Source organism: Drosophila tropicalis, unplaced genomic scaffold (genome assembly GCF_018151085.1).
Source record: "Drosophila tropicalis isolate 14030-0801.00 unplaced genomic scaffold, ASM1815108v1 contig_878, whole genome shotgun sequence".
Lineage (NCBI taxonomy): Eukaryota > Metazoa > Arthropoda > Insecta > Diptera > Drosophilidae > Drosophila > Drosophila tropicalis.
In genome coordinates, this window is record NW_027173374.1 from 12,540,795 (window position 1) to 12,561,482 (window position 20,688).

Consider the following 20,688-nt stretch of genomic DNA (forward strand, 5'->3'; position numbering starts at 1 on the left):
AAGTCAGTCAAACGATTTGCAATTAAACAACATGAAAGTGTTTCTAGTTCTTGCACTAGCCTTGGTATCGGCATCCGCCAATCCCTTGGAAAACCCATTGGTTAATCCCAATATTCAAGGACGCATTACCAATGGTCAGACTGCCGCCGAAGGACAATTTCCCCATCAAGTGGGTTTGAGTTTCTCGGCATCTGGCTCTAGTTGGTGGTGCGGTGGCTCCATTATTGATAGCCAATGGGTCCTGACGGCTGCCCATTGCACCAGTGGGTGAGTATTTTCAACACAATCTGAGAATTTCCTATCTAATCAATCAATCTTTGGGTGCAGTGCCTCCTCTGTGACCATCTACTATGGAGCTACTGTGCGTACCAAGGCTCAATTTACCCAGACGGTGGCCAGTTCCAACTTTGTTCAGCACGCCAGCTACAATTCGGTTTTATTGAGCAATGATATTTCCCTCATTAAGACTCCTTCCGTGACGTTCTCTTCGCTGGTCAGCAAGGTGAAATTGCCATCCATTGCCAGCAGTTATTCCACCTATGTTGGCTCTCAGGTGATTGCCTCTGGTTGGGGACGTCTCTCGGACTCGGCAACTAGTGTGGCCACCAATCTGCAATATGCCTATTTCGAGGTCATCTCTGTGGCCACTTGCCAATCCACCTATGGCTCTCTTTCGGTTACCAGCAAGGTCATTTGCATTGCTACACCCAACAAGACTTCCACCTGCCAGGGTGATTCTGGTGGCCCCTTGATCCTGGCCAGCAATGGCTTGTTGTTGGGCGTCACTTCATTTGTGCATCGCGATGGCTGCGAATCTGGTGCTCCAGCTGGTTTCACTCGTGTCACCAGCTACTTGGACTGGATTAAGGCCAACTCTGGAGTTTCTTACTAAAAACAAAAATTTTAAATCAATTCAAAATAAAATAAAGCATTGCAAAAGGTATTTTTGATTTTTCAATAGTATGAAGGACCAAGTAAATGAAACTTCTGATATTAGCCTTTCATATTATGTGGTGGTTCATCACAATTTTAGAAGATTATGTTTCCACATGATATTAGTTAAGTCTTTTACTTGTTAGCTAAAACCACCTTAAACTCTAAATTCTTAAAAAGATTTTATTTCAAGGAGGAGTTCAAGTCAGGAATAGACATTTATGGCAAGCATGAAATGGAAACGAACTTAATACCCACAAAGTGAACAGCAACAGCAACAAGAAAGGCAGGAAAAAAGGAAAAAAAAAAGGAGGTAAGAACAGGAGACAGTTCAGCCCCCCCTTCATGATGGGTGTGAGGTAAGCATTTCCTCTGCCAGCAGGCAACCCTACAAAACACTCTCACATCCATCCCATTCCATTTGGCGAGGAGTATACAGACTTCTGCTTCGTTTACCTACAGCCCCACTGGTCCTCATCCTGCCTCTCCTCTTTAGATATATGTACGTATACATTATCGCTGTCATGGCCGCAGTCATGGCTTCTGCTCCACCTTAGACTTTTCTATATGTATTTCAACATCGTTGTCGTCGTCCTATGGCAGCTTTGCTATCTACACTTTGACTCTCCTATACACACACACACACAGAGAGAAGGAGAGAGATAGAGAATGACAAGGATGGCATTATGTAGTTTAGTCGGTGCGAGAGTTCGTGTATCCTTCGACTGCCAGGGCCAGGAATGGGTCATGCGCCTGAAGCGTGTATCTAACATAAATACGTATCTGCTTCTTATATATATTATACATTTCTATCTTCTATATATGTATCTAACGTCAAGTATATAAGCCTTATGTATCTGATTTATCCAGGGTATTGGTTAGGCAAATACAATAGCAATAGCAACATTTTGCTTCACTTTAAACTCAAACCTCAGTGAGGATAACTCTCACATTTGAACAATGTCCTAGCAATTACTTAAAATAATCCGTTTTCTTACATGATAAAATCTTAAGGACATCCTTTCCCCATGCATTTGGTCTCGTGATGAACCCTTTAAGTATTGACTTACTTGGCTTTTCACATTGATTGCTTGGCATAATGCAAAATGTCCTTTAGATTTTCATTTTAGATTGAGGTTTAAGGATTTGTTTCTTGCAAATTGTAAGCAATTTTTATGCATATCTCTTTTATATAGAAATTTTATGCTAGAAATTGAAACGTGGCTTATACTAACTTTAGATTTGCCTTAAAATTAGTAAACTCAATAAAAGAGAGATTCAAATTTCGCCATAGGTATTTTCATTTCATATGTTTAATTGGTAAGAAATTAACTAAACTATTCTGGAGAATTCCACAAATCAATTAAGATTATCAGAATGAAAGATTAGCACTTGATGTTTTATGGCCAGTTGTAAAACATTCTAAAGTGTTCTTTGGGTTTTTACCCAGAAGTAATTCCAAGCATTTTCCCAGATTTTATAATTTATGTTTTCGAAAATGACAAAATGTCAGAGAAACTGATTTAACTGATCATATAAGAAACCAGAATGATTTGATTCAGCAATGACCCATTGGTGGGATCTTACAATTAGTCCTCGATCCTTTTGATTACACCTTTCAGTATTGCTTCATCAGCGAAAATGGCGAACTACAACTACTTCCAGGATCAAATTCGAAAGCAGCAGGATGTCATGGGATTAAGGATAACTCTAAAGTAAAAAATATTCATTGTTTGACTTTTGAGTTCGTTTCTCAGTCCTATTGAATCGATAAACATATTTTGTAGCAAAGTTTCATCATTTCAAAACCAATTCATACAGCCTTGAAGTCATTTCGTATCGTTTCCTTGTGACATTTTTCTTAATATGCAAATAATTTGCTTGGCCAAATGGCAAGCCAACTGTGACCCATCCAAGCCAAGGATGACAAAAGCCAACGCCCCCCATTGAACAAAAAGAATGTCACGATTTGAAAAGAAAAGAAAACGAAATCAGATTCTGAATCTGAATCATCTGAATCCTATTCAAGAAGTCAAGTTGACAACAATATGGTCCAGGCCTATGTGGCACTTGGTCTATGAAAGAAACCAGAAAAAAAAGGGAAATGGCCACATTTGAATATGACATACAGATGACAGTTGTCGTCTGAGGACATGGGGGTGACTCTAACCCCTGTGTGTGTCTGTGTGTGTCTCTGCTCCCTTCCTTTGCCCCTGATGAGGCGATCCCATTGTGCCCATTTGACGTTTTGGTTTATTAATCAGTTTGGCCCGAGGCCAAAGAATCAAAAACGACGCCAGAATATTTTCCACAAATGAATAATTTCTGTGAATACAAAAAAAAAAAAAAAAAAACAAAGTAAAGGACGAGCAGCAAACCCACAAAGGACCTCGCATTTTAATTTCTGTGTGGAGAACACAACAAAAAAAAAAACCTGGCAAAAAGTGGGAAAAAAAGTCAAACAAATGTCAGTTGCGTGTTAATCAAGTGTAAATAAATGGCGCAAAGATTAGAGAGAAAAAGTTGTATGAAAAGTCCCCGAAAAAAACGCAATTCCCTTTTAGGGTGTGATGCAGACTGAAAAAAAGGACAAAACATTAATGGTTTTTTAAATGTTTTTTAAATGTGCGTGAAAAATTTGTCAGAAGTTTGGCTTTAAAGTTTCGTCCATCATTTCCGTTCTACAATGCAAATTAGCCCAAAAGACTGAAATGGAAATGGAAAAAAAAAAAACCGAAAATCATCATGGTATATCTATGTCTGCAAATCCTTGAAGCCATTTTCGAAGGCACACCCAAATACAACGCCTACTTTAGACCTCTTGAGCTTGTGCATGTCCTTCACATTTTGCGTCCTGAGGGTGTTGATGATACTATTATCTTAAATCGCGGTTAGAGAGGATCAAGGACCCAAAAAATGCTGTCGTCACTTGAACAAGCCGCCTTCTTGTCCTTCTTTTCCTTAAGCCTCACACAAATTTTCACAAATTTTACAAATTCATAGATAGAAAAAATCGTTTTATTGGCTTTGTGGCAAGGAACCTTTCTTCAACTGCCCCCAACTTCCGACCCCCCACCTCCCTTCAGCAAAACAAAACAACTCAACAAGAGCAACAACAAAACGAAGCATCACCAAACCAGCCACAAGGACATAAACCGCAAATAAGTTTAACATTTTGTTTAACAGTTTACCAGGGTCCAAGCAATCGGATTCCCGCAGCCAGAGGGTTCGTCTTTTGTTATTGTATTTACTGTGATTTGTGTGTCCTTTGGGCGGGGGTGTTGGCTGACTAAAGGGCTGGCATGGAGCAAAGGATTTTCAAATTTCAGTCCATCTTAGAGCACAGTGGGACAATGGCCATGTAAAACTAAGTGCCAGATCCCTAACAGAAGTTATAAATTATACTAGAAATGACTTAGTACTGTCTAAATAGACGTAAATATAATATGTGAGGCTATGCTCCCCCTTTAGAAGGTCTTTAAGACGCTTAATGATAGGTATTATAGGAAGTCCTTTTGATTTTTGACTGTATTATACAGTTTTTGTTCCACAGTTTCAGATCCAATCTCTCAGCACTTGAGTTGGTAAAGGGGTGCCAAATGGTTGCAATTTGTAACATTACTTGTTGTTTCTTATTTTTCAAAAATTTACCCCCTCACCACTCTCTCTCTCACTTTCTCTGGCAGCAAATCACAGGACACAATGCTATCTAATCTTATTTGGTATTATTTTTGCGTTAAACTTGCATTTCAGCACTTTCCAGCGGCTTCTATTGTTCGGGCCAAACACAACAAATTTGTCTTTAACAAGGCAAGGCAGGACTTTAAGTCTCTCGACTGTCCTGCGAAGAGGGCAACGCTTAGAAATTTTAATGATATTTACAGGAAGTGGCAGCAGCAACGGCAACGGATCATCAATCATTTGTCAGCCATAAAAATTCGTCACACATGAGTATTAAATTATTAAAAAAAGGGAACCTTAAAAAAAAGAATGAAAAATTCTTAATGGTCCAATATGAAATGACCTTGTAAGTTATGGAAAAAGTCGAAAAAGAAATGCTTCGAGCTCAGTTGTGCGCCCTTTTTGGGCCAGAAGGCAAGGTTCAATTCAATGGTCACTCCAGTGGATTGACTGGAGGATGTGCATACATCCATATATGAAAGTCTGGCCAGGACCAGGAGCAGGAGCAGGGGTAGAAATTGCTCTTGTGTGCTCACTCATATGTGAACATTTATTGGAAAACATTATTATTTATGACTTTTTCAATGACATCGCTTGAACTTTTTTTCTTTTTTCTTGCATCCATAAAATAAAGCCACAATAACATTTCCTCCTGTACGACAATTATCCCAGGAATATATACTATATGTATGTTTGTGTGTGTGAACACACAGTTCTTTTCCTTTCCCTTTTTTTTTTTTTGATAAATTTTGAAATTATAAAGGGAATTGTTAAGTTTCATCCGGTTCTAGTGATTTATGAAGACCAAATAATGATTCCATGTATGAGGTTGGCGGCTAGGAGTTTTAGTTTTTGTATTCAACTAATCTTAGGAGATTTTAAATGTAAGTTTAACTTGAAATGTTAGAAGTTATTTAGTCAAGTCTTACAATTAGCAAAGTTTACCAATAAACCTTAACCTTAACGAGGCTCTAACTTAGTCAATTTTTGGAGTATTTTAAAAAGTCAAGTCTTTATTTGTAAGTCAGAATGATGTTTTTCAATCTGCATTAAAATCTTAAGTACCAAATTTTTTGTCAATTTTCGCAAAAAATTATAATGTACCTATACATCAGGAGGAATTGGCCAAAGTCAGAAATTATGAAAATTCTAAAAAAGAAACAATATCTTTGAGAATCTGTAAGTTTTAACCGATTTACATTCAGGTCCTAAGGTTGATATTCGAAGTCCTGCATCAAAACCAGGAAAATTTATATTTTGGGTTTTTGATTGAGCAGTTGGCAGATCCTCAGAGGATTGATTTCAACCCAATGGTTGATTTCCTCCTACAGTCCGCCACTGGCCATTGGGCTTATCAACCGCAAAGTTAAGTTTTTGACCAAATATTAGAAGCAAAAAATATTTCATACAACATTCTCAATATTCTGTTACTTCTCTAATGCTCTTTTTAAGACTCTTTACTAGTCAATGATTAATGACACCACTAAGTTACAGTGTTTTAGTTTGTATTTATTTTTTACTCCCTCGTTACGCCCATGTACTTCATCGGTGCCCCTTGGGGCAAAATAGGCAAGAAAAAAACAAATGCACCCAAAAAATCACATTTCTGATTTATAAACATTAAGATTTATATGATTGCCAATGCCAGGCACACACACACCAGCACATAGTTGTCCACGCCCACATACTCAAGATACTCATAAAATTGATAACGAAATGCTTTAGGTTAGTTTTGTTCACATTAATGGGACATACAATCTAATGGTTTTTATTTATGGAGTGTTTAATGTTTGGACCATTTGAAACAATATAAACCAGTCGCAGATACTTAAGATTGAATATCCCGGGGGGAAGGAGGATGGAAACGCAAAAGCCATGGCTAATCAGAAGCTTTTGTCTTGAGGCTTAAGCCATTAATCATTTTTATTTCAGAAAAGAAACATATACATACTGTATGTACTTACTATCCTTCAATTTAAATTCTTATAAAAAAAAAACAATTTTATATTTACAAATTCAATTTGTCAATCATAAATTTCATGCTATATTAAAATAAATTTTCGCCAATTTTCAAGAACTTTTCAAAGTGTTGAGAAAAAAAAAAAAAAAAAAAACAGCCACCCAAAATTTATGACAAGTCAAGCGGCGGCCTATGTCCTGACACATGACTTGCATGTCAAGTGGGCAAGGACATGCCCACATACACACCCCAAAAACGGAAGGAAGAAGGATACAGCAACAACAATGCCTGGCTAAATTTTTGCCACAACTTTGCCAGTGTGTAAAAGTTTTCTGTTCTCCTGTGCATAGTTGGCTTATAAATAAGGAGAATCTTGAATAAGAACAAAATATCAATATCCACTTTTCGGTACGGCAACTGCATGCGAATGAGTTGCAAATGGCACCGCCTGAGCAAACATCTTCTATCTACGGAATTGCAAATGAAACGAAATGAAATGAATTCTATTTCTATTTCTTACTTTTGTTTTGCATAATTCGCACAATTCACAAGAGCTGCAGAGGCAACATATTGTTCAAATTTTCAACGCCAAATGCAAAAAACTTTCACAACAAAAAAAAAAACATTCTTTAAAAAAGTTTAAGATTATGTTTATAAGAGAAAAGGACTTTTGTTCGAAATACCAGAAGAATTTTGTACGAAAAATTCCTCTTTTTGGCAAATTTAAAAGCTCGTTAAAGGACATCATAATATCATTGAGAGAGAGAGTTACCTACGGGTAAAAAGAGCTCATTCCATAATCTGACATTGTCCAGGTTTGATGAGACCATAAACCATCAAATCCCTGATTCAAATATTGCTTTGCATTGTTCACATATGACGTTTTTTGGGCTTATATTCAAATAATTTCGTTTGCCTTGCCTCAGTGGCTTTGATGTGAAAGTCCTTTGACTGAATTGCTTGCATCATGTGCTTAAGGGGGTTGACTTTGTTAAAGGTTTCGGTAGATTAATTTCGGGTCATGCATATAATATAATTTTTTATGTTCATGACTTTTTCTTCATTCCATGGTTGGGCTGAGCTTTTTATGCCCCGGCAATCAAGTGTATGTAGATGCTTGAGATGGCAACATTATTTATTACCCACAAAATGTCTCAAAGTTTGAGTTTTTAATCCTTTAATTTAATTTATTGCCATTTTGTGGGTAACATGTGTGTTTGAGACTAAGGACTAATTAAGGGTAATAGATCTTACACGAATGAAAACTATGATGTGTGTGGAATGAAATGTGGGAAGGGGAAGGGAAGGGAATTATGGATACATCAACTGATGGTCTGGCTGTTCTTTGAATACATATAAAATCTTTGGCTTGACTTCCTTCTTATGAGCATTTAGGCTCTCCGTATTTAGACCCAAAACTCGTCGCAGCTTGTTGAAAAGTTTCTCCATAGGATCCTTAATAGTTTGAATGTGTATAGTTCGCATTAGCCAGTTTTTCGGGGGACCCATTGTAACAATCTCCGGTTTTTGGCAAGTTTGCTTATCCATATCCTTGATGTTGTAAAATGCATTCTGATGATCGTCATGCCTATAGGGCTTCCAAGCTGGACATGTATTCAAGTTATCCATTGGATTGGTTAATATATAACTTTGACTTAATAATATAAAACTTAGGCCTACAAGAAAATGTTTCAACATCTTGCCGGTTCGTGTAATCAAAAGAAACTGTTTCAGTTAATAAATTCGATCGAAATATTTATACATATATATTTTTATAGGCCTTGAACTTGTTGACATGAAAAGTCAATAAAAAATTGTGTATACCAGCTGTCCCATAAGCAAGTTAAGCAAATATTTGGTTGAAGTTTTTTTTGTTGTTGTTAAGTATTGTAAGTATTTTTATTCAGAACCGAACTCAGTCCCAAAACACGTAACTGTCATTTGTGGCCAACATAGTCTGCCATCCTTTGGGATCCTTTGAGAAATCTGACTGTAAGTGACACACACTTGGCGGAATTTGTTACCTTATGAAAGTGACATGAATTCGAAAAGCATTTCGTCCCCTCATAACATTAAACACATTTTGTTTTACTTTTTTTTCGCCCCCCTATACCTTCTACTAAAAGAGCTACTCTGGGAGGAAGCTTTGGTTGTTTTTTCTTTTGTTTTTGGCTTTCACCGGGGGGGAATTATAAGTGCCTTTTATTTGCATTTGGGAAATACTTTGAAAACTGAACTGAAAGACAATTTACTCGAGTGAGTTTGAAAGTTAAGATTTATGTTTGTATGTCACTGGCAGATATCTAAAAAATTAACTATAATTTACTAACATATGCTTGGTCTGTCAGTCATTTGTTTATTAGATTTGTCAATGCATCGGTTTTTGTGTTTTTTGTATTTCGATTTCGTTAGTTCCTTTGGCCATTGTGTCTGAGTGTGGCCATAAAAAATCATTGGAATTGCAAATAGATTTGCCATACATACAGAGAGCCGGCGACAAATGCTTCCAAACTTGTTGGTGTCACATGCAAGAGATGCGTATAAATTAGAGTGGATCGGTGTGTACCTTCAATGGCCATTGAGTGGCCATTGTGGTGGCATCTTAAATGTCAAAAGTGACACCCCTAACCGCCCTCATGCCGCCCTCGGCTGACCAGTCACTGCACCTGAAACAATAAATTTCCCTTTTTTTTCGCTCTCTCTCTCTGTATCCGTCCAACATCCTTGGGCTGGGCAAGAAAAATGATGACCACATTGAACGCACGGTTGAACATCATCAGGACATAAAAAATAGTACTGTTAGTTAAGGAACAACTTGTGGGCTAATAGAATGTGAGTAGAGAACCCATTTCGAATGCACTGAAAGTTGAGGGTGTTTAAGCGGCAAAAAGGTAAGTGCCCATTGTAGTTGAGCTTTTAGTCAATATCTCAGGCATTTTCGCAATTTTTCTTCATTCGGTTGTTTTTTCTTTTTCTTTGTTGCTATTCTCTAGTTTTCCTTTCCTTTTTTTGGGGGAACTTATGTGAATATATACGGAAGTTAAGCTCTTGTTTATGTGTCATAATAAATCATGTTCAATGTACACGAAACAGAGGTTTACTCGGCTCTTTGAGTTGGGTAATGACATGGACTAGTTGCATAGTTTTTGTTTTAAATTTCAAGAGACTTAAGATTGAAATATAGATGGTAAAAGAATTCCAAGAATTTGCTTTATAATGATAGAATAAAGCCATATTTAGGAAAACGAAACAGCTGAACCTGAGATAAGGTAAAATAAACTGACTTTCCTAAGCTTAGAAAGACCTCAAAAGAGTTTAAACCAAAATTTTACAAATATTCCCTCAAGATTCCTGTTTCAGGGATAACTTGATCTTATAGAGAAATGATATAAAACTCAGATTGGAAAAAAAAGGGGAAAGAATCGAATTCAACATCCTAAGAGAATTCCTACTTAAACTAACAACTTAGTTTCCCTTTGATAAATCCATCTTATATGTCCTATGAACCACATGAAAATCTGTGTTGTGCTATAACATTTCCTTTCATTTAAAGCAAAATGAAAGGTAAGAGAGGTATCTAACCAGGCATTTTTATCCTTATATTGTTGGTTAATTGCTCTCCTCACATTGTTCAATTGTTTTATGGTTCATATGCATTTTACACCCAACACTCACTTTGTCTAATTGGGTCGTCTCATTATGCTCGAGCTTGTGAATGGATGAAAGGAGCAGAGGAAAGGGCTATAGAGACCCAACGACGTGTCGTGCAATGTTCCACTTTTGGCTGCAGGGCTTGCCTGGTGAGTGTGGGTTGTCAAGAAAAGACAATCGTTTGACAGCTTCCTTGGTGCTAGATGCTTGGTATACTCTCCTACTCTTCCTGCGCTTATTCAACATTTAACTGCTTGAGGTTTTTTCGGTTAAATGCACTGACAATGTTGTCGACTTGGTTGGATGCCTGCATAAGCCATTAGGGCTAAGTGATTTGTGTTTTTGTCTGCACTCTTTCTAGACAACTCGCACCTTACAAATAGCCCACTGCAGTGGAAATGGAGAGCCACCTAAGGAGGGAGAGAGAGAGAGGTGTAAGGTGGAAATGGCTTAGGTAACTAATTGTGCGAAGAAAACTCTGCTCCAGTTTTCTTTTGCTGCATATCTCTGAGAATAACATTGTGTCAAAGTTTATGAAAATACTTACTCTCCACTTGCATTGTTCTCCCGTTTGCTGGACGACCAAAAACTTTGCCCCGAAGTAACTAAACTTTTGCATGCCATACAAAAAGATACAAAGTTTTCATTACAAAGTTTCGCCTGGCATAGTCATCCTTTAGGTTTTATATCTGGTTGAAAAGTGTCATCGGGGTGTCCTAGAGATATTAAACATGGTCAGTGGAAAGAGTCAGTTGTGTGATATCTGGTCATTGTTAGACAGGATGACATGCGTGACATTTGCCAGTGCGAGGCAAAGTCACAGAATGTCAAAGAAATGTGTGAAACTCGGATGTTGATTTCTTTTCGACTAACAAAAGGGGTGGCAAACACTTACTGAGATTATGTCACAGTGGTGACTATTAAAACAAGCTCTGGGATTGTAATAATATTCCATATTTTCTGCATTCACTGAACCAATCACATCTCATCTCCTTGGAAAGGTCTCTCACCTATCATATGTATACATAATTACCAGACATGACCGTAACTATCATTTAACAATAGAAGCAACCCCCAAGAGTGAGCAAAATGCAAATTGAAATCGGGCCAAGACCAACAATAACAACATTTTACAACCACAACACAAAACTTTCTCTAATCATATGCAAAAGTTAAAAATTAATCAATGATTTACAAGAACAATACGTGTGCACATGTCGCCAGCCAGAGGCGGAGGCGTTGGCAGTGAGAACAGGCCAACCCAATCTCAAAAATGAAACCCGCTTGTTAGAGTCCGTGGCCACCCACTGGCCCAAGGGCAGACAATGGCAAGAGTTGGTTGGGGGTGGGCAGAGGGTAACTGTAGTGTGCTTAAACCAGGGGCAGGTCCAGTGCAATGAACAAGAACACAAATAAGGCGTCGGCCCTGATCCTTGTCAACCACCAACAATAAACAGAACCAGGAGGTACAGAACCCAAACTTTGTCTGGCCTTTGCTAATAATTCAATTAGTTGGCCTCAAAAAGATGCTGAGCATGGTGTTCATGCTGGTGGTGGTGGTGTTAGTGATGCAGAAGAGGTTTCTCCCATTTGCTTGTGGTGTCGTGGTGCAACGGGTTCAATAATCGAATTGCCGCCGGCGGCCAAAAATCGCACCAAGTGCATAAATTTGCTCAGTTCTCTTCTCAAAAACGAAATGTGTAAACTGGTTGGCATTTCATGAATTGAGATTCAGCTGCCTGGTTTATTATACTCTCAGTTGGTTCGCAGTTTATGGCAGATTCGGTTGGAAGGAGTCGAATTGCCATGATAAGCAGCACAAGTTTATATTATTTGCTGAATATGGCTTAAAAATAATGAATTTTTACAATATTTTCACTCAGTTTGTTTTATTATAGTTTTGTGGTTATTAAGCTAAATTTGTCTGCTATTGTAATATAAAAAAGAATGCTTATTGAGAATTTTCTGAAATTTAAAGTATATGTCTAGGTTTTAGTTAATGATTAAATAATATGGCATTTAATATGAAACTCTTTGGAGTTAATTTGTATTGAATTTTTAGTGGTAATTAAGACGAGTTGCCAAAATTGATCTGTTTTTTCATAATATTCCAATTTCATGAACGTTTTTGGTGTACTTTCTGAATTTCAATTGAAAGTATTTGCTTAGTACTTGAAAAAGTATTGTATTTAGATTGGTTATGTTGATTACTTCGTTAGTTCTTTTTGCCTAGGTATATTTTAGCAATTAGATAAGCTCTCTAATGCGGTTTAATACTTCTTAGCTCTCTCCATTTCTCTCACATCACAACAAATCCTCTGGATAAAGCCAAAGTTAATTGTGTGATAAATAAAAAATCAACATATCAAGATACAAGTTGCAGAAAAGATGTTCAAACCGTGGGAGTGAGGAGAGGAGAGGAGAGAGCAGCAGTGGGTGCTGCAGAACATGATGAGAGAGAAGTGGGTGGGGGAGGAGGTGTAACAAGACAGCAGACAAGTAAGTAAGATCCCGGGCACATGTAAATTTTAAATTGTAAATAATCGTAAATAACGCAAATATAGCCTTAAGCGATTCGGTTAAAGCGACAAAAGGCATGGCAAGTGTGAGTTATTTATCCCCTTACCATTTCTCCTCACACTTTTGAATAATCTTATAAGCCATTGCGGGATAGAAACCAAGTGTAAAGCCAAATCAGTAGCCAACGTTTGTCTGCCTGGGAAATGACTGAACTGAGCTGAGCTGAGCTAAGAGCTAAGAGCCAAGTTGAGCAACTGCCGCGGGGTAACACACACATCCCTCCTCCCCGTCTCAATCTCTCTATCGTTTCATCCACCTAGGCAGAAGCTGCTTGTAGTCGTTAGACTCTAACAGATTTATAGAGCAACACGATGGCTTCACTACCCACTTTTATTCCTTGTCCTTCTCGACTCGACTGCTATGCAAAGTGAATTTATTGAGTTAAAATGCAAATTTCATAAAAAATACAGAACACAAAAAAAAAAAAAAAACAGTGAAGAGATTTCACAAATTTTCGCATAACACGATGCGTATTTCAGTTCCTTTTTCTTTTAGCTCTGATAGATTGCCAACTGAAACCAGGTTGGAATGGATGATATACGTGTTGGAGGAGTGAGACGAGGAGTGAGATGGGAAGCGTGTAGGGTGGCCTGACAAAGGAGCTTACTATTTATTTAAGCTGTCTGTTCGAGTGTCTTGCAATTCGTTGAAGATTAAATGCCATCTTATGTGTTGACAATTTGTTATTCTAAAAGTGGAAACATTTGCCTGGGCGAGGCCCATTGAAATTGAGCTTCGTTCTCATTTGGGTGGGAGTTATGTGTATATGGGAATAATTGGTATGAGTAAGTGCATATATACTCTATACTTTCTTCTAACAATTGCTTCATTTGCTGAGTCTTAAACAATCGACAGACAAATTTATTAGGATAACAAAAATTACTTAAATTTCATGTCTTAAAAAGAAAACTAAAACCTTTAATGAACTGAAAACTCTTTTAAATAGATAAAACTGAGATTTTATATACTTGTTCTATAGATCCATTTATTTACCTAACTTAAAGAGTTCTTAAAACTAAAACCAAATGATGGCCATTTTCGGTATTTCGGTTTTTTATACCATGTTTTTTTTTTGGTCTTGACTTAAACCACTTAATGCAAATATTGTTTCAGAACCGATTACGTTATCTGTAGGAAAACGAGAGACCATCCATGCCGAGCGACCTGACCAAATGTCGTAATTAACCTTTTGAGTCTGCTGGGGCGGAGGATGCAGAGACTGGAGGACGACTGGAGGATGTGGCAAACAAGTTGCGACTAATCCTGAATTATTATTTGCCATAGCGTCGAATAAGATGATGGCAAAATGGTTTATTTTCAATTTTATGTTGGCCGCACTCTGTGGCCCAATTAGAAAGGGTTCGGTTTGGGGTTCGTTCATTTGCATATGAATTTTCAACCTTTACGCCTCTGAGTTGAGCATTCAAATTACTGTTATTATTATTATTATTTTCACTCATATGGCACAAGTCCTGCGGGAGGTCCTGCCATTAAAAACCCAGCACGACCTTTACTTTGGAGCACTTCCGCGTGAATTTTAATTCTATTAAAGAAGACTAAAGGGCACAGATAGATGGGGGGGAGGAGACGAGGTCTAGCTTATCGCGACAGAGACACACACACTCACACACACATGGCACTGGTTCTTTCATCCCAGCCCTTGTCCAAATCGTGATATTCCAGTTGTACAGAAAAAGGTTAAAAATTAAAATTTTCAGCTTTTTCCACTTTATTACACTCTGCTCTTTACAAGAATTAACGAATATTTTTGGCATTTTGCCGTCGACACGCTTAATTTCATTTTTGGCCACATTCATAACATTTGTTCAACATCATGTATACAAACTTCTTTTCACTTCCTCCCTGTCTCCCCCTATCTCACTCTATTTCACTCTTTCTCTCTCCTTTTTGTGGAAACAAAAGGGATTTTTAATGGCTTTTGTGGCGCTTCTTATCATTGACGCGGATATCCTTTGCCGCACAAAACAAATAAAGGTTAGTTACGAGTGTTTGTTTTGCCAGGGGAACACACAAAGTTTTGCCACTTGTTTAAGGATTCATTCCTGGGGTCCGATAAGCTAGCTCTAGCAAAAGGTTTTTGAATTATTTCGTTCGTTTTCCTTTCCACAATGAAGTGAGAACATTAAGGAGGCAACAAGTTAAGGTGTCTAGTGTAAACAACAACTATGATATGTGTAGGAGTTGGAAACCCGTCTGACTTGGTGGGCCCAAACCAAAAGGAAGGAGGGATTCTAACGCGTTCCGAATATTTGAGAAATTTCATTTACATTTCATAGAAGTTTTTACCATTTGGTAAAATAAAATTGATCACTTGAAATCCAGTGCCCATGCACTTCCCACCCACGTAGAGGCAACTAATGTTTGTTGTTTCATTCATTAGGCAAACAGTTTTGACTTGTAAACACTTTTCAACAATGACAATGTTCAAATCAAATCAAATTAAATGCAAATTTGGCAAACTTTCTTTCAACTTGTATGCCAAATCAGTTGCAAGTTGCAACGCCTACGCCAACACGAAACAAAAAAGAAACAGACAATAAGAGCAACAACCACAATTGCGGTTTCAATCAACTGGTAACCTTCACCTCTTTTCTAGTGTTAGTGCAACTGCTGCAAATTGTGGCAAACCGCATAAAATGCTTGCAACAAATTCAATGAAATCTTTTACAAATAAACTTAAATTAATAAAAGTCGAAAGTCTAGTCTTTAAGATCATCATCTCAAAGTGATTCCAAATGTCAAGCAAAAAGTTGCACTAATTAAAGAAAACAAGAATTATTCATGCTACATAATTAAGACAATATGCGGCCACACAAAGGATAAAGGGTTGAGAGTATCAAGTAACCAAGCAGAATATTTGTAATCATCCAACTGCTCATCCTTTCACGTTTACTTCAGCCTCAGTCCTTTGCTTTTCTCTCATCTACAAAGTGTTTGTCATTTTGTCGTATTTGGCGTAAAACAAAAACCTCCGACTGGATTTAATTACACACAATTACCGCATTTCACAAGGCGATCCATTTTCACTTTAGCCTCCGCCACTGGCAACAGGTAAGCCTTCGCCCCCACCCCTCCATCGCTCCATCACATTTTTGGCCACGCTTATTAACGCCATCAACGCCATTGGACAAAATGTTCAACTTGAACGAATTTTATGCAAATTGAAAACGGAAACACTTTCAAAAGTGAGACACCACTGCGTGGAGGTGGAGTTGGTGGTGGAGATGGAATTGCTGGCGTCTGTTGCAATCATAAACCAACACACTGACAGCGACTGCGGCTTAACTCCCTTGGGTGCCCAAACGCGACTCAACTCAACTCTTTGACAACAGCAGCTTGTTTAGTCGTTTCGTGTTAGTTGAGTTATTATTATAAATTAATTTCTGTTCATTAGATTTTATAATGTCACCAGAGCCGCCCAGTGCCACCGCCAGATGAGACTGCTAAGAGCTTTCCCCCCATTGGTATATATCAATTATCAAAAAAGGGAAAGGTATGAAGGTTTAAAACTTCAGGGTGAAAGGCGAAACATTGTAATTATTATTGTTCAACGGAAAAGTCCAAAAGAAAGAAACATTTTGGTTGGAACTAGCGGTTTAATTTTAAATTAAATGGGATCCTGATCACTTCAAGGCCGAGCCCAAATGAGGATGAATGCCATCAGTTTGAAATGATTCGATTGACATTTCGCTATGTATACAGTTAAAAGTGAATACTTATAAAAGTAATTACCAATTAATATACAAAACATAAAAAAGGCAAAGACAAATATTTAATCCAACTGCTGGCAATTGACTAAATATCATAATACGCATACACACACACATACAAACACACATCTGCGATGCTCTTCACAATGGAAATGCGAATCCAAATGGGAACAAAAGGAATTGGCATCCAGCTGAGTGACTTTTGTGCAGGTCTTTACAGGATTACCACTCGATTACAGGATACATTACAGAACGCCAACGGGTGGTTTGCCTTGTGAGGCCTCGGGCCAAACTCCCGCTGGGAATGATCAATCAATTCAAAATCAAATTTCATTTCATTTCATTCAGTTGAGTGAGTACAAGTCCAGTTTGGAATTATAACTCTCTCTCTCTCTCTATAATATGGAAGCCATGTTAATTAAGAAATTGCGATTCGGTTCCATATTTGCCGGACTTTGGGTATTGAATTGAAGCTAAACAAACAAATCATTTTGCAGAATACAATGTTAATGAAAACCGGAAATTTCACTTGTACCAAACTTGATGGCGTGTCTCTTTGGTTGGCTTGGCCCAGCGAGTGATATCTGTTTGCTCTTGTACTTACTTTGTTTTTAGCGATTAATTAATGCAATTAATCTGAGCCTGAGCATGGGTCTGAGTTTCAGACTGTTTTGTACATCTTCTTTCATATCATTGATGGACTTGTTGTGCGCATTTGTATTCCCCTCAGTACCAGAGAAGTGGGCGAAATTTGTTGGGGATGTAAATAAATGGTTAAGATTAAGTAAAGATTATTAGTAATAAAGAAATTAATTAAGTTCTTGGAATTTTAGGCGGACGCTTTAGCCGTCAGTTGGATTTATTTCGTAGAGATGTTTATTTAATGGTAACTAACTAAAGATGGAACAACTCAACTAATGTTAGTCCAAAACATCTTTCTATTTGGTATTGATCCCATTCCAGTATTTAGTTTCTCTACAATTAGTCATTGCATACTTTTAGGGTATGCTTTATTTGAAATTTATAGAACTCTATAACTTGCAACTATATCATCACTTGAACAAATTACCATATTAATTGCTACTAATTAAAAATTCATTAAAATTGCCAGTGGCAAATGCCAGGAACCAGGAGCCACACAGAGTTGAGTGCCATTTATTATGCTTTGTCATCTCTACACTCTATCTCACTGTCTCTCTCTCCCTCTCTCTTTCGAATTCACTGCCAAATGATAATAATAAACATTTTCATTTTCATAATTTCTACGATTTTATCATGATTGAAAATCAATGAGTTCACAACACACACATACACAGACAGTGTATCTCTTCCACCCTCAGGATTTGTGTGTACTTTCAATTAAAAGCCAACTTTTAGTACATAATTCAGAAAACTGCAAAATGTTTGTAGGTGTTTCTAACCATTACCTATCCATTGTCGATTTGCGACCATAATTACACTGAAAACTTCAACCAGAGAGAACTCCAAGCCCCGAACCCATGTGCATGTTCCACTCACCTGCATACGAGTTTACCTGTGCGGAAGCTTCTGTCTGCTCAGGCCATAAATATGCTCACATATCCCGGCAGTAATTAATGTGCTTTTGGCGCATTCGAAAGGATTATTTACAATCCATAGAAATTTCAATATGTGTGTGTTTAGCAGTAATTTGCTTCTGTCAAAAGATTAGTTCTACTTCAAAGACAAAATAATTCAATTTACTAGTAAGTTTTATGTAAATGCAATACTTAAAATATATTATAATGTAATAATTTGAAAAATATGAGTACTTTCGAGACCCACACTATAAAAATAAGCTCAATCTACTGCCATTTGCCTTATTTTGTTGGACTTGAAGACCCTGTCCAGGTCTGTGAGCACATGCTCTTATCGGATGACATCGAATGTCAGTAGGGCTTACCCACCATTCAAATTTATCTAGCCGAACACGACGCTTAGCCTCGTTTCCCTCGCTTATGCCTATAATGTCACCCACAGTTTCAACCCACGTGGAAGAGCCGCAGAGTGGGGGTAAAGGAAAAAAAGAAAAGAATCAAAATCAAATGCCATAGCAAAGTGGATTTTCCACCCTTTTTATTAGCAATTCAACGAATACCAAAGACCGGCGAGTCGAGTCGCTGCGCGTTGCGTCGGTGGTTGCGGCTCTGTAATGGGGACTTGGACTCGGTAATCCCACAATGAGCTGCCATAATAGATGGCAAGCAAATTGAAGAGCTTTGTGGCCTGGTTGTTGCGGTTGTCACCGCCGTTTCTACTGCCTTCGTTCCGCAAAAGTTTTTGGGTGGTTGGAATTGACTTGTGTGTTACGTTTAACATTTTGCGGTTTCGCACTTTTGCAACAATTCCGATTTCTCGGTGGGCACAATGGGGGAGAGCAGAGAAGGGGAGACTGTGAGAGAGAGAGGAAAAGTGAGGGGTAAAGTTGCAGGAAGATTGGATTGTGCGTACGCAACAGGGTGGAAAGTTGAAGTGCATCCGGCAAATGGTCAGTGGGAATTAAAGGGACTGCTGTTTGTTGATTCCTGTGGCTAAATTACAAAAAATCAGACGACTTTCTCTTGTTCCTGTTGATGTTGCTGTCATTATGCGAATTATGAGCTGGATAAAAGGTATTAAAAATTGTATATATGTAGCTGCCTCTTCTTTTTGGTTTTTTTGTTTAGCTGTTCGGGTTTTAGGCTAATTGAAAAGGCCCATCTGTGGGACAATGGGTAAAAGAAGAAGGACATAGACACAGGACACAGGTGTGTGTCTGTGTGCAGTTAGCTGGCAATTTGTAAATGAGGAAAAGTTTTTGTTTATTAATTTTTCTTTTTTTCGGTTTTTTAGATCTAAAATTTGTGCGACATGAGTTCTAAGGAAAGAGTCCTAGTAGGTAGTTATTAAAGGATTTATTCAAGTACTTATTTCTCCATTAACAATCTATATGTAAGATGACGACTTAAACTTTACTTACTAATTGAGAATAGACCATGGTTTCGGGAGTTTCTTATCAATTACAGGACACCTTTTCAGTCCTATTATCAAGAATATGGGGTCTCGTTATTACCTTTATTTCATCTAAATACTAAAGCTAAGTATCAAGGACTATATTTTGATGTACCAGGGTGAAATTCAACCCCTAACTAATGGATAGTCAATACAGAATTCTTATCAAAAGTATAAAGAAGTTTTGGAATGCCAATTTAACTAGAAAACTATTCCTATATATTCCGAATTTCCCTGTCCTATATCGGCTTTTTGGAGTACTGATTTTAACCATGCTCTCCTTTGAGAGGAAGCACGTGTTTCTTGTTTTTTTTTATTTTGGTTCAACACCTTTACTTTTTTTTTTTTTTTTGATTTCCAGTCAACTCTTTGTCAAATTGAACATTAAGCGAAAAATCCTTATCAGGCTTTCATGCATGACATGATTTCACATATGGATTCAGCATCTCTATACAAGAATAAAGTCACATTTTTTTCCCGGAAATGTCATTTTGTGATTTTTGACATTTTTAAATTTCAGATTTTTGACAGCTTTCCGAAATGAGGAAGACAGCTTTACCTTGATGAAGCAATATCATGATCAAGGAGTCGATATTAAAGAGTAACTAAAAGTTACTTCAGTTGGTTTTATGCAGCAGCAGTTGAAAGAATTTGCATTAAGTTGTGAGCTGCGAACATGATGACTCTTTGTCTCTCCATTTGATGTAATTAAATTTGCGACTGTGACAATTTCATTTGTCGGCCGCCCTCCCCCTTGAAGGATGCAGTAAGGGATTGTGGACCAACCCTTTTGCTGTTGACAGAATGTGTCTCCCTTCCTCCTCCTACTACTACTCCCATCTATGCATAATTTGTATTTTTTTTTTTGCCTTTGCCAAGAGGTTGAGTGTTGTTACATTATCATTGACAATGGCGTGTCCTTCGTGTCCGTGTCCTGTTGCTTGGATGTCTCCCGTTTTTATAGTCGTATTATGTGTCACTTTGCCTATGAAGTGGTTTCAAATGTTCCCTTTTAAGTGATTTAATGGATTTTTGCATATATGCATATGAAGTTTGTTAATTGCAAAGCTGGCGACTTGGCTTGGCTATTGATGGCTTTCAAAAATTGACAAATGATAAGGGAAATGCCATGCATTTTGCTCA

At 37.7% G+C, this 20,688-nt stretch overlaps 1 protein-coding gene across 1 annotated transcript; it reads left to right on the top strand.

Annotated features, from left to right (window-relative positions):
- The first annotated feature begins 22 nt into the window (after window positions 1–22).
- Window positions 23–943, top strand: LOC137584206 (serine protease 1-like). The gene is made up of 2 exons (XM_068299483.1): window positions 23–267; window positions 328–943. Exons 1-2 carry the CDS (start codon window positions 32–34, stop codon window positions 890–892), a joined length of 801 nt encoding a protein of 266 aa, XP_068155584.1. The 5' UTR covers window positions 23–31; the 3' UTR covers window positions 893–943.
- Window positions 944–20,688: the final 19,745 nt, after the last annotated feature.

What these genes read in the sequence shown, in the direction of transcription:
- LOC137584206 (XM_068299483.1), top strand. Translation starts at nt 32, where the DNA reads ATGAAAGTGTTTCTAGTTCTTGCACTAGCCTTGGTATCGGCATCCGCC. An exon ending in GCTGCCCATTGCACCAGTGG is followed by an intron (nt 268 to 327) that starts GTGAGTATTTTC and finishes CTTTGGGTGCAG; the next exon opens with TGCCTCCTCTGTGACCATCT.